Source organism: Arvicanthis niloticus, chromosome 12, assembly GCF_011762505.2.
Source record: "Arvicanthis niloticus isolate mArvNil1 chromosome 12, mArvNil1.pat.X, whole genome shotgun sequence".
Taxonomy (NCBI): domain Eukaryota; kingdom Metazoa; phylum Chordata; class Mammalia; order Rodentia; family Muridae; genus Arvicanthis; species Arvicanthis niloticus.
The window spans coordinates 24,142,257-24,155,231 of NC_047669.1; the positions used below are offsets into that span (position 1 = coordinate 24,142,257).

Sequence of the window (12,975 nt, forward strand, 5' to 3'; positions counted from 1 at the left end):
GTTTAAAGAGTAATAAAACAACAAACTGAAAGCACTATTGTATCTTTTCTTCTTGAATTTTAAACCTTCCTTCTTTTAGTTATAGTATTAAAAAGATACATAACTGCTGTTTTCATCTCTCAAAGAGTTACTGTGCATATAAAATTATATGTTTTTAGGGAATTACTAGGCATATCTGTCCATAATAAAATTCTTCATCAGTTTTTCACAGGATGATTTTAAATGATATCACAGTCTAATTTCAATCGGATGAATGAGTTTAATGAAAGAGGTAATAAGAAACATCAAAGTCAATGTGGTATAATTATTTTAATTAATATTTAAGTGGTGAGTCATTCTATACATTTGTGTTTCAGTGAATACAGTTCTTGAAAACATGAAAAGCTAAAAAAAATGAGAGAGCAAGGTATATATACTTATGGTATATGGTAATCTACAAGAGATTATATAAGATTTTAAATAGCAGAGAGTATGTTTATCAAAGATGGTATTTGATAGAAAACACAAAAGTTTTCATGAAAAAATTTGTGAATATAAGAAAAAGAAATAGTCCTGAGGGAAGGTACCCTGAAAACCTCATTCTCTATAATTCAGACTTCAATGCAAACCATACCTCCTAAGTCAGGAGTGTGTAGGTAAGCAGGTGCTAGTTCAGAGGCCTTGAACTTGAACTATTATTAGCTTTCGAACAAATAAAACAGATGGTGATATTTATACAAGAGATATGTAAATTCAAAACAACTCTGTTCTGAGACGGGACTACAGCTGAGGCTCTGCAAGATCAGTGTGAGAGGTGGGGACACGCAGTAAATGGCCCTCTCCTCCCAGCTCAGTCAGAGTGCTCCAACAGGAAGAAAAGTGCTAAGACAGAGAAGGAGCTGCGCTCCAATGGGTTTTATTGATTGGATTATACAGTATCGATTGTTCAAAAGCAGATTTTGCTGACTGCTGTAAATTGAGCTTCTAACGTGTCTGAAATCCAGATCTACTTTGCTTCTAATAGACAAATAGAATTTCAGTTAATTAACAACAGTAGACTGTATGTTCCTTTCAGTAACTATCATTTGTATTGCTACTCAATCCTTTGGGTAAAAATGGGAAGAAAATGAATTATAATAGACCCCTTTCTAATGCTAAGAGATTCTGAAGGCCGATCCTCTATGTCTTATGACTGTCGTGAAGGATAATTATTTGGTACTAATTGTGTCACCTTTTATTATCATGGTCAACATTTCAGCTGTTTTCTTCCACTTCCGCCCAAGCTGTGTCTCACTCAGGCTCTGCTTCCCTAGCTTTTTTCACTCTGAGAAGATTTTTTTTAATTTCTCACAGCCAGGAATACACATGCAAGTTAGAGAACTTGTGCATGAAGCACCTGCACTACGTGCTAGGCGCCTGGGCTTTCCACCCACTGAGCTTGAAGTCCACTTCCTTCTTTCACACTGGAAAGTTTTGAAGCTGTTACCTGCTGAAGACAATGTGTTGGGACACTTGAGTCACATGATCATGGTGTATTTGGTAGGCCCTCAGTCATCGAGTTATCTGTTATAAAGACACACAGGAACAGACCCTGAGTAATAAGATGACTAGTTGGAGTTCAGTAGATGATGGACTGACCATGAATACGCACATTGAAGGTATCATGAGAGGAAGGATATGTAGGCGGTGACGAGCAGCAGTCAGGTCATTGTCACTAACGCTGGTAAGCATCTTCTTGCATTTAAAGAATACACATCTACATTGGAAAGGTAAATCCTATTCTCCTCTTCATGGTTATTTATCACAGGGATTATGACCGAGAACAGTTTGCTGATAACCAAATCCCACTGTTGGTAATAGGGACTAAACTGGACCAGATTCATGAAACCAAGCGCCATGAAGTTTTAATCAGGACTGCTTTCTTGGCTGAGGACTTCAATGCTGAAGAGATTAATTTGGTATGTATTTTCACTAATGTGTGTCTAGGTTTTATTCTAGGCAAAGAAGCTTTATACTCAAATCAGAAGTTCACCAGTACAGAACAGATCAGAATCGCCGTGTCTAGACTGTCATATGAGGGTCTCTTTCACTTCGAACTTGCACACTGAGCTGTATAGTTTGAATCCTCAAACTATAGTCTGCAAATAGTACAAATTATAGACTCTTTCTTGAAAAAACTTAAAAAGCATACCAAATTCAAAATAATCATATCAATCAAGGTTATACATTGGTTATTGTTATTTTTGGAAGGAAAAAAAAAAAAAAAAAAACGCTCTTAATCCCAGCCCTCAGGAGGCAGAGACAGACAGACCTCTGAGTCTGAGGCCAGCCTGGTCTACAGAGTGAGTTTCAGAAGACAGAGAAACCCTGTCTCAGAAAACCAAAATAAAATAAAATAAGTAAAATGAAAGAAAGAACTGCCTACAACAGCTGCTTACCTTGAAGGGCACACAAACAGATGCGTGAGGAAACTGTAAACTCGGAATGTATCCTAAGGACTAATTTATATAAAGCCTTCCATATAGAAACTGTGCTAGCTAGTTTAGTTAGAACAGAGGGCTAGTGAGCTAGGGAACAGCTCCCATAAACCAGCTCCATTACCCAGAACAAGACCTCACCCACAGCCTCAGAAGCAGGATCGCCATGCCCTCAGTACACTGGTGTTCCCAGGTTTACAGTGCCGACTGATAGGACCGGAGGCCAGCACTTTGAGGGCAGCTATTCCCCAGATGCTGTTGTAAGGGTTACAGGTATCACGGCACACACCATCTCCTCATCAACCTTTTAGCGTAAGCACTCTTATCTCCATCTTAAAGATGAAGCCAAACAAGGCGCCTGACTGTTCGGCCTAGAGTCTACAAGTTAAATCTCTTTCCCACTTGATTATCCTTCACCTAGGATTTAAAATGGTGGCACTTTGAAATTATTTATATCTTACCAACAGCATCTATGAACGTCTAAAGTGACTGTTCTTCAAGTCAGGGCTTTGTGCTTATCATGCTGGCAGGAGCACTCTGTTAATTCTTTGTTTGGTAATGTGGTGCCAGGCCGTATACGTGAGAAACATACCTTGCCACCATGCGGCAGCCTCCGCTAGTACTTTTATCCTACAGATCACTCAGGTGAGTCTGATACCTTTTGCTCAGTGAATTAACATCTGTAAACACTGACTCTACATGTATCTGGCTCAACCTCTGCCTGCCCTCCATGGTTTTTTATATTTTATTGTACAGTGGAATGTTTTCATCTGCCACCATGGAACGGTCAATGTAAATACCCTGGTAGTCAATGTTGGACCATAGAATTCAAGAGGATCCCTACCATATAGATTATATAAGTATGCTATCTCTGTAGAATTAGTCCTGGTGTTATTTTATTTGCACGTTATTTTCAAAGGGTAATTTGCTGTGAAATATGCATAATTAGTTCCAGTAGTAACTTGAATATGTTTCTGAATGTATCTTTGTCTAGTGCCTACTGATGGCGGTGACAACCAGCTAGACACATTATTCCTCCTTATCTTACAGAGGCTAGGCCAACTTCAGCTGTGTGCAAAACCAAAAGATAAGCAGTAGGATTGAAGCACTTACAGTCTCCCAAGGGTTTACATATGACCTGTCAGTCATATCCTTCCAGAACACAACAGAAACAGTAATGGAAGTGGCTAATGAGGATACAAGGAATTAAAGTACAGGAAGGCAGCTGAATATGGGACTTGAACATAGAGCCACAAGTAAACACAGAGCCTCAGACTGAGACTAATACAGTGGTAATGTTAGTGCTGGCTCACTGTTTCTTTTATGAAATTCTTTACACATACAGAGAAGCCTGAATCCAACATGCATGTATCAAGAGTGAAGTCAGAATTTCTCTCTGCCTTTGTAAATGCAAACTATCTGACTAAAACTAAGCACTAGGGTTACTACCTCTATAGTACGTTGTCTCATGTGGTTTATTTAGTTCTGGTCATTTCCACATTCACACAAGCTATTTAGAGCTACTGGTTTTCAGGCTTTCCCTTCACCATGATCAATGGCAGGTGGCTTTCTCCGATCCAAAGTTTTCAGCCTAAAAAGGATGGAGTTTCAGATTTCCTACTCAACGTGAATTGTGGAGCCCATAGTTAATTTTGGGGGGGAGAGGGCAACTTGTTTGTTTGCCATTTGATTTAGGGTTATTGTTTGTTTTTTATTTAGTAATTTTAACTCTTACTTAGAGTTGTCATTTAATGTTCTCATGAGGTAATCAATACTCATTTCGAAAAACCATCTAAAGTGGGTCTAAGGTTGATTTTTTTTTTTTTTTTGGTCTGTCCTAACTATATGGTTGCAAATTCATCAGTGTGTGTACACAGTGATATACCTGGGTAATTAATCCACTCCTGGGATCACCTGTGTTATATTAAATGCTTTTGTGCTTGAAAATTCAGTCTGGTAGCATTTTCTTACAGTGAGAAAGAGAACTGATGCCCCAGTGCCTGCTGTGTGACAGGCATGCAGTTCCTCTTTGCATTTCACAAAACTCTGAATAGCATCATCTCTAGTTCACAAATGAGTGAGCCCAACTTTAGAGCCATAATGACTTAAGCAGGGTACACAATCCGGAAATGCTGGCACAGGTATTTGAAGACAGAGATTACTGGCTTCCAAGATTCCTGATTTCCCTAGTAGTTTATAATCTTTAGAAACTATTGTAATTATAACCAGTTAGTCCCATTTCCTTCCTCCCCACTTTCTTTGTGTGTGTGTGGTGGGGTAGGTAGAGAGCTATTATAGTTTCCAGCCATCATTTAAAGTGTGCTCCTTAAAACAAAACAAGAAATTGTTGGAACCAAACAAGAAATTGTTACTAAATGTATTAGAAGGAAACATGTGGGCCTGGCTGTTACAAAACCACATTGTTAAATACAGCAAGAATGATTTCAGAAATTGTTTAAGGGGCACAGAGGGCCCACAGATGCATGCAAGACACTTATCTTCATGAAGGGACCTGAGTGATACCTGCACAATTTGGTCTCTGTGGCATTTGAGGTAAACAACCTCTCTCTTGAGAGGGCCAGCACTTGTGACAAGCAAAGATGGCAGCACTGTCATTTACAAGGTGTTGTGATGACTTAGTGTCCCAAATTGTGCAGCCTCCTCTGAGCTCCTTGCTCTCCGATGTAAAGAATCTTACTAAACAATACATCTCTTGTTTATTATTATCAGAACCATTATCTTTGTGGTATATGAAGAAATGGAGAAATTATTGACAACTGTTTGTTCTTTGGCTAAATCCTGTTTTGACTAAATCTTATTTTCATGTTTCCAACTATTATACAGACTGCACAGTTCTTAACTGGTTCAACACTTAGTCTCTGGTCTGTTTGTATCCTGTTTGTGTCCTGTTTTGACTCTATAAAGATATACAGGTCACCTGATCAGTCCCTTGGTTTTGCTACCAAATTGCTAGTAATTCTGCTTCCTTCAGGAATGATTTGATGATGGGTATGCTGACTTAGTGTCCTCCGATAGTGGTCAGACAGCAGGGACTAAATGGCTGTACTTTCTTTGTGCCTTCCTGTTCACGTATCATAATCTGAACATTGCTTTGTGTTTTATGAGAGTTCTGATGACTTAGTACAGAAAGGCACTGGAGCCTCACTTCTGGCTTTTCTGTGTGCACCTTTGTCTTCCAGGATTGCACAAACCCAAGGTCCTCAGCTGCAGGCTCCTCCAATGCTGTCAAGCTCAGTAGATTTTTTGATAAGGTAATGGCTTCAATTAAGTTATTTTTAAACTTAACATATGATAGTTTAAACTCTTTGTAGAATGCTGTATCCTTTTGTTCCTTTGCCCAAAACTTCACAGCCTGAATACCTGTTTTCATCTCTCTTATCTGTTGGAATAATTGTTCAAGGCCTGTTGACGTACTTACTCCATCACTGGCACTTTCTAAACAAAGAATAAAGGCTGTTGGATTCATTTGGGGCTTTTAAAAAGATATCTGAGTCTTCCTCAAACAATTTATAGTTAATCTGTTTTTTAGTGCTTTGTGTAAGTATTCACTGCTCCATCTCCCCCAAAGACACCGAACAGAGCTTAAACCCCCTTATCCTCTCAGCTATTAATATTTTCCGTGTAAATGTTGCTATTACTTTGCAAAGTTAAACAGTCTCCTGGAATCTGTTGTTTCCCTGTGAGGAGCATTTGTCCCCTCCTGTCACTGAACGAGAATGAGGAGGAGCCAAGCTGGAGCACTGTTCATCTTCATCTCTGGGTTTTGCAGCTGCCTTACGTTGTGCTGATATGCATAGCAATGTAATATAGGACTTTCTTCTGCATGAATTACTGAAAAAGATTAACTTCTATATTAGAGCTATTCAATGCTGGAAATTTTGCTCAATGGTTAAGAGCAGTTGCTACTCCTTCCGGGGACCCAGATTCAGGTCCTAAAACCCACAGTGAGCTGCTTACAGCCACCTGTGACTCTAGCACCAGAGATCCACTACCGTCTTCTGGCCTCTGTGGTGCACATGCAAGCAAGCAGGTACACACACAGCACATATACATATAAATAAAAATGAAATCAAGTTTTAAAATTACAGATCTTTCTTACAGATCATTTTTTGTCACTATTTGAATCTCTGATATTTGGCCCCCTTTTCAGTATGTTACCATGAGGTCCAGTAGGGGACTGTGTGTCCAATCGGGAAGTTTTATCTCACTTTTTAACTAGAGTGTGGCAAGAAAGGACAGAAGTGCACAAGCACTGGTTCCCACAGTTCTCAGATGGCCAGCCCTCAAGCTAGGGCCTGGGAGATTGACAGCCTCTTTTCTCCCTCGCTGGGCTGCTCAGGTATTAGCATTTTCTTGGGATGTGGGAAGTGGTGCAGGGAACTACATTTTCTCTCCTTACTGTTTTCCAACCAAAAATGTTACACCATCTGCTTGGTTTAGACCCATGTCCCCATGTAATACAAAATCCTGTTCCTAAGAACAATGTCCTGTAGATCTGGGCTTCATCTGGGAAGGTCACATAGTATACTTTGACATGTTTTAAGTATTTTTTAAGATAAAAGCTCTTAAGTCACATCCTAGAGAACAATGGATTTTAGACTAGCATACCTTTAAGTTATCAGCAAAGCTTTATAAATAAATAAAAAAATAAATAGTAATTTGATTGGTTTTAAGAAAAGAGTAATATATATAAAAGAGGACATCATAAGTTGGGGGCCAACAATTCTAAGCAAAAGAGAAAGCTAACTTTGTTGTCTAAATCTCAGTAAAGAATGCATCAGTAAGATTGGCTGGTTTTACACAACATGTACTGGATAGGAGAGCAAGACACATGGCAACACAGTCTGCCCCATTTTCTGGAGACAAAAGCTTCCAGAATGCCAAGGCTGCTTCAACTAGAGGGGGTCTGGGTCTTCCAGATTCTCTTAGCTGGTGGTAATTCTGTGCCTGAATAATAAGGTGTCCCTGTCCTGCTGAGAATGAGGAAAGGCCTCAGTCCTTTGGGGGCTTCAGTGATTCAGTGATTCAAGGTGTTTGCTAACCAGAAACCAGATTTTCTACTTCAGAGGCCAATTGCCCTGGGTCTAGCATGGCTTAAAATACTGAGACATTGTCTCCAAGAGAGAAAGAACCAGAACAGTTTGTCTCTTAGGCAGTTGTGAGGAAGCTTTCCCCCGCCCGAAAGGACGAGCTGTGCTGAGTCACTCCAGATGTGACTGTCTTAGTCCCTCTCACCTAATGGGTAACTTCCTTGGTTTCTCTCTCGCAGCATCACCTCTACAGCCAGTGCAGCAGCTCCAGGGCTAGAATGGAAATCAGTATTTCTTATAATCTCCATCACCTGAAAATATGGTTCTCAAACCCATTGTGTTAGGATGAATGTCTTGTGAGCGTCTTTCCACGAGCTGTGAGGTTTTATAAGATATATCCACTGCTTTAGCCTGCCCTCCCTGCAGCAAATTCAGTGAGCTCTGAAACTACTGAGTAAGGGTGCCAGTGAAGCCTTGAAAATATCTCCTATGGTTGCATTAATGAACAATATAATTAATTACTTTTCCCAGGTAAGTATACTAAGCCCTAAAATCTTCATTTGTTTTTTGCAGGTTATAGAAAAGAGATATTTTTTTAGAGAAGGTAATCAGGTTGGTATCTATCTTTTTCTTGATAAAGTGGCTTCTTAAGGTTTGAAAAACATGGTTTCCATTTTCTCCTCCAGAGAGGATTTTTTTTTTTTAATTAGGAAAAGCTCTCTGTAGGCACAGGCAACTCACTTTCTCCTGTCCTCTTGAATACGAAAGGAGAAAACCTAAACAGAGGCAACATGAGGATCTCAAGACAAGAGAACCCAGGGATGAGGTGATGCACTGACAGAAGTAAAAGAGCGTTTCCTCAGGGGGGACTTTAAATGTTTTTGTCTAGAGTCTTTCATAACAGACACTACATATAAAAGTCCAGTTGGTGATTCCAGAAGATCCATCCTTTCTAGATGACACTGCCACTGATTTGTTGGCAAATGTTTTCTGTATTTGTAGAGTTTCTTTTTATTACTTATCATTCTATGATTGGAAGCTCAGAGAGCCGGGTCTACCATGAGCATCAGGCTGGCCTGCAAGAATGTGAAGCAGGAGTTTACTTTTAACATTTGACTCTTTCTGCTACAGTGTAACAGGAGTCTTTCTTGCCTACAGATTCCAGGCTTCTCTGATCGGAAGAGGTTTGGAGGAGGGGCACTGAAGAATTTCCACTGTGACTGAGTCGCCCTCAACCCTGGAAGAGCAAGGGAACAGCAGCAGTGTGCACAGCTTCCTCTTGCTGTGTTGGGTCGTTAACTTCTCAGGCTTTGGTAAAAACATCTCAAAGTGCTACCTCACCCTCTTATAGAAAATTGAAAGGAAGCAGTAACGTGGAAGGTCCTAGCTCTGCCCGTTCTCTGTATCCCTCACACCCTACCCCTGTTTATAGCTTATGTAAAAGCCTTGTGATGACATGAGGTCTTGTCAGACCTGTGCAGTAAAGGACTGGAGTAAGGGCTGCAGAGAAAGAAGCCTGACTCTTGCTTAGAACCAGAGGGTTTTACAGACCTGCAGTTTTCCCACACTTGCTGCTGAAGGCTTAATTAAGTACTTCAGAAACATCTGTGTTGTTTTACCTTCCTGAGGGGAAAGGTCATGTTCATCAGTCCTGAGTTATCCACCCCAAACCATCCCTGTCGTTTTAAAAGAAGCCAAATGGTGTTATTTCATTTTCTTCGTCCTCATTACACACAGGGATGCCTAAGAATAGCAACCCCATCTCCTCTGCTCTCTCTGGGAAAAGGCTTAGTGTCTGGGAGAGAGCGATGAACTAATAGCTGGAGTTAAATAGAAATACAAATTAATAATACATGGGGAACAGAGCAGAGAGGAAGGCTTTGTGAGAGCCGCCAGCTCCTCTGCTCCATGGTTGGCAGCTTTGGAAGGCTCTTTCTGTTTTCTGTTTGGAAATCTGAGACCCACATTAGACCAGTAAAACAGATTTATTGCCTCTTTGGTGGGGTTCTTTTTTTTCCCTTTTCCCAGTTTGGTTGGTTGGTTGTTCTGTTTATTTGTAAGGAAATTCAATTCTTGAAATATCCTTTAATATGATTAACAGTAAACTAAGAATATTATCCTATATTAACAGTGTATTTATGAGAAAGTCAATTAAGTTCCAGAGTAATGCATTAAAAATTATTATGAGCCAGTGTTTGAAATTTTATAATCATGCCACAGCTTTTTGGCGGGAGTATGTATGCATATGTTTGCATAATTGTTCTTCATTGTCTTTTAGCCCATCTTTTTTGTGGGTTTAATCTTTCAGCCCAGTTCCTTAGTTTATAAAATTGGTTGATAAAAAAGGCTGTAATTGGCAGCTGTGTTCAACACCTTGTTATCCAGATGCTTCTGTCTCTACTGCGGCTTTCTGGTCCCTTGTTTTGTACCAAATTAAAAAAATAATAGGATGAATACGCAGTTTTATTTCTTTTAAAACCAGGTAAAAACTACTTTTTCTGTTCCTTTTTAATTAAACTTCAGAAGGACTCTGGAAGTCAGGGTATGCTGGACGGGAATATTAGAAACTCAGGAAGGTGGGCTTGGGGATTTGAAAAGTAGTTCTCCTGAGCTGGGCTGCTCTCCGTTTACCTTTACCTCCTCCTCGATGGTGAGACCTGGGCCCTGTTTCATCATGTTAGCCATGTGTTTGTTCTCTGATGTAATTAGTGTTATGCAAATCATTGTCCATGTGGAATTTAGCACAAATGTATTGTGGCAGAAGCCTGGCTGGGAAGGTAGAAACCAATGCTACACAGAGCCCTCTCTGTAATGTCTAACCTCTCTGAATTTCTCTTCAATTAAACCGAGGGGTGTGGACTGCAACTCAGTGGTAAGCAATTACCTAGCGCGCACAAGGTGTTAGTGTTGATTCCCAACATCAAAATTTTTACTAAAAAATAAATATGTTAAAACCCATTCCTTCTTCTCGCCTTTCTTTGTAATTAAGAAGCCCATCCCAATTTCTATCATTTCTTTCTTATTAAGAAATAAAAGGGCCCAGTGTGGTGGCATAGACGTTTAAACCCAGCACTGAGGAGACAGAGCCAGACAGATCTCTCCAGTTTGAAGCCAGCCTGGTCTACAGAGTGAGCTCCAGGACAACCAAGACTATGCAGAGAAACCATGTCTCTGAAAACAGGGGGAGGGGGAGCGGGGGAGGCAGAGCAAACGGTTAGTAATTAAGAGCATCTGATGCTCTTGAAAAGACGCTGGGTTTGGTTCCCAGCACCCCACATGGGCAGTTCACAACCATCAGTAACTCCACTTCCAGGGAACCTAGCACCCTCTTGTGGCCTCTGTGAGCGCATGCATATACACAGTGTGGGTTGGTTTGTTTTTCATGCATAAAGGCAAAACACTCATACACATAAAATAAAAATAAGTAAAAATATTTTAAGTGTGAAGGGATTAACACCTATCATTGATGGTTATGCCATCGGATTTGATAAATAATATTCCTCAATTCCATTTCTTTTTTTCTACCTGCCTGATTTCTTCAACTGTAGTTTTTCTTTACAATTTTTTAAACTTTTTTATTAAAAAAAGAAAAGCTGGCACACAAACTAAACATTCCACAACCAAATTAGTCTGACCCAAGTCTATCATCTCAGTGAACTTCTGTACAGTTAGGGCTTCACAGTGAGTTTATGCTTTGACAGTCAAGTGTGTGTGTGTGTATGTACTTAGGTTGAGCAATAGGTTTCTAAGAAAAAACAAATTTTAATCTAATCATCTGAAATCAATTTGTTACAAGTATAGGTAGCAGCAAATAAAGCTGTTTAGCAAATGAGTGATATTTGTAGAGATCCCAAAACAATGTTCTTGAAGCATGATTTTTAAAGACTCAGTTATATATACTACATGTAAACAATAATCTAATAGAATACAGAAAATAAATTATTACAACTGCCAGGATTGTTATTTAATGTGTTGACTCTATTATTTTCCTTCTTGGTAGCACACGTTGCTAATGATAGCTGTTAGCCATTGGTTTTTTGGCTTGGTTTTTTTTCCCCTGTATAATTTAGAGTTCTTGATCAATATTTTCCCTCAGTGTAGAACCAACCAAATGTAAAAACATGGAGACATCCATCTGACCCTTGCATGGACAGGACTGTTACTTGGAACCTAACTGAAAATTTAGATGGCCTCTCACCTCAGTGCCACTGGGATGCAGACACACTGTTCCATCTTATGGTACCTTGGCATTGTCAAAAAGGGCAAAAACCAAGAGGGTACCCCCACTCTTTTCTCTTATTCCCTCTCCCCCAAAGCAGGTTATAGAACCTAGCTACCTTTTCCCTGAACTTGGTCACAAAAACTTTATTCCACATGCCCCCTCTTCACCCCAGAAGGAAAGGGGCATCTTTATCCTCAAAGATGGAGATGCCAAGCAGAATCTGTAAATGTGCCTTACCACCAGACACACTCTGCTTGAGGTTCAAACAATTACTGTGCTCTTCTCTTGATAATCTACCTGTTGTCAGTGCCTCCACCATGAATGAGAAAAGAAAATGTCTTCCCTTCCCTGGAGCATTCATCTCTGTAGTTACTATTATTTTTCTGTCTGTTTTGAAAATAGATTTGTTGGGACTGATATCCTCTACCATCAGACTGGGAGAAGTGTTCCTAATTTCTGCTATTATCTTCATTTCAATGGTGTGTATTAGAGCACCTGACATAGGTAGAAATTTGTAGAGCAATTAAATAGATGGTGGTCTCATTGGTTCTAAGAAACCTAATGCTTCAATGTGATTTCTGTATTGATTTGATGCCTTAAAATTTAGAAGACACTGGGAGAAAAAAGTAGAAGGAATTAAAGATATATTTCTTCATAGCTGAAAGACAGCTAAATCACTTCACAAGAAAAAGAGGGGTACCAGGAAGTCCAACCCTAAACCACAACTATTCCAGTGTATGCTTGCCTCTGCACAGTATGTAGACATGAGTTTCCCAGGGCTGTTTCACAGGATTAAAAGCTATATGACTTTTCAGTTACAATGAATCCACACCTCTGTTGTAGGACTCTGGTCAGTTGCATTCAAACTCAGAAGTACATAAAAATCTCCTTCAACACTGGATTTAAATCCAGATGCCAGAGTTTTACCTGTTTTTGTTCACATCCCTTAATTCTATATGTAATAAGATACCTATTTTATATTTTTTGACATTTTTAGTGTTCCTGTGTGTGTGTGTGTGTGTGTGTGTGTGTGTGTGTGTGTGTGTGTGTGTCTGCAGAGGCCAGAAGAGAACATTGGATACACGGGCTAGAATTACAGTTGTAAGCTGCCTGACATAGGCATTCTAAAAGTGCTAAGGATCTCTCCACCCCCAGATATTACATATTTAACAGATCGATGTGATCTTAATGCAGGTAGTGAGGACCCAGCATTTCAGAAAGACAAATGGACTAAACAGTGCAGGAT

General features: G+C 39.8%; 1 protein-coding gene across 1 annotated transcript in view; it reads left to right on the forward strand.

Annotated features, from left to right (window-relative positions):
* The window catches only part of Rabl3 (RAB, member of RAS oncogene family like 3), a 35,033-nt gene extending 24,568 nt beyond the window's left edge, over window positions 1–10,465 (forward strand). The window contains exons 5-8 of the mRNA XM_034515148.2: window positions 1,787–1,937; window positions 5,657–5,728; window positions 8,081–8,119; window positions 8,666–10,465. Of these exons, the coding sequence (XP_034371039.1) occupies window positions 1,787–1,937; window positions 5,657–5,728; window positions 8,081–8,119; window positions 8,666–8,731 (328 nt within the window). The 3' untranslated portion in view covers window positions 8,732–10,465. The remainder of the gene's footprint in view (window positions 1–1,786; window positions 1,938–5,656; window positions 5,729–8,080; window positions 8,120–8,665) is intronic.
* Window positions 10,466–12,975: the final 2,510 nt, after the last annotated feature.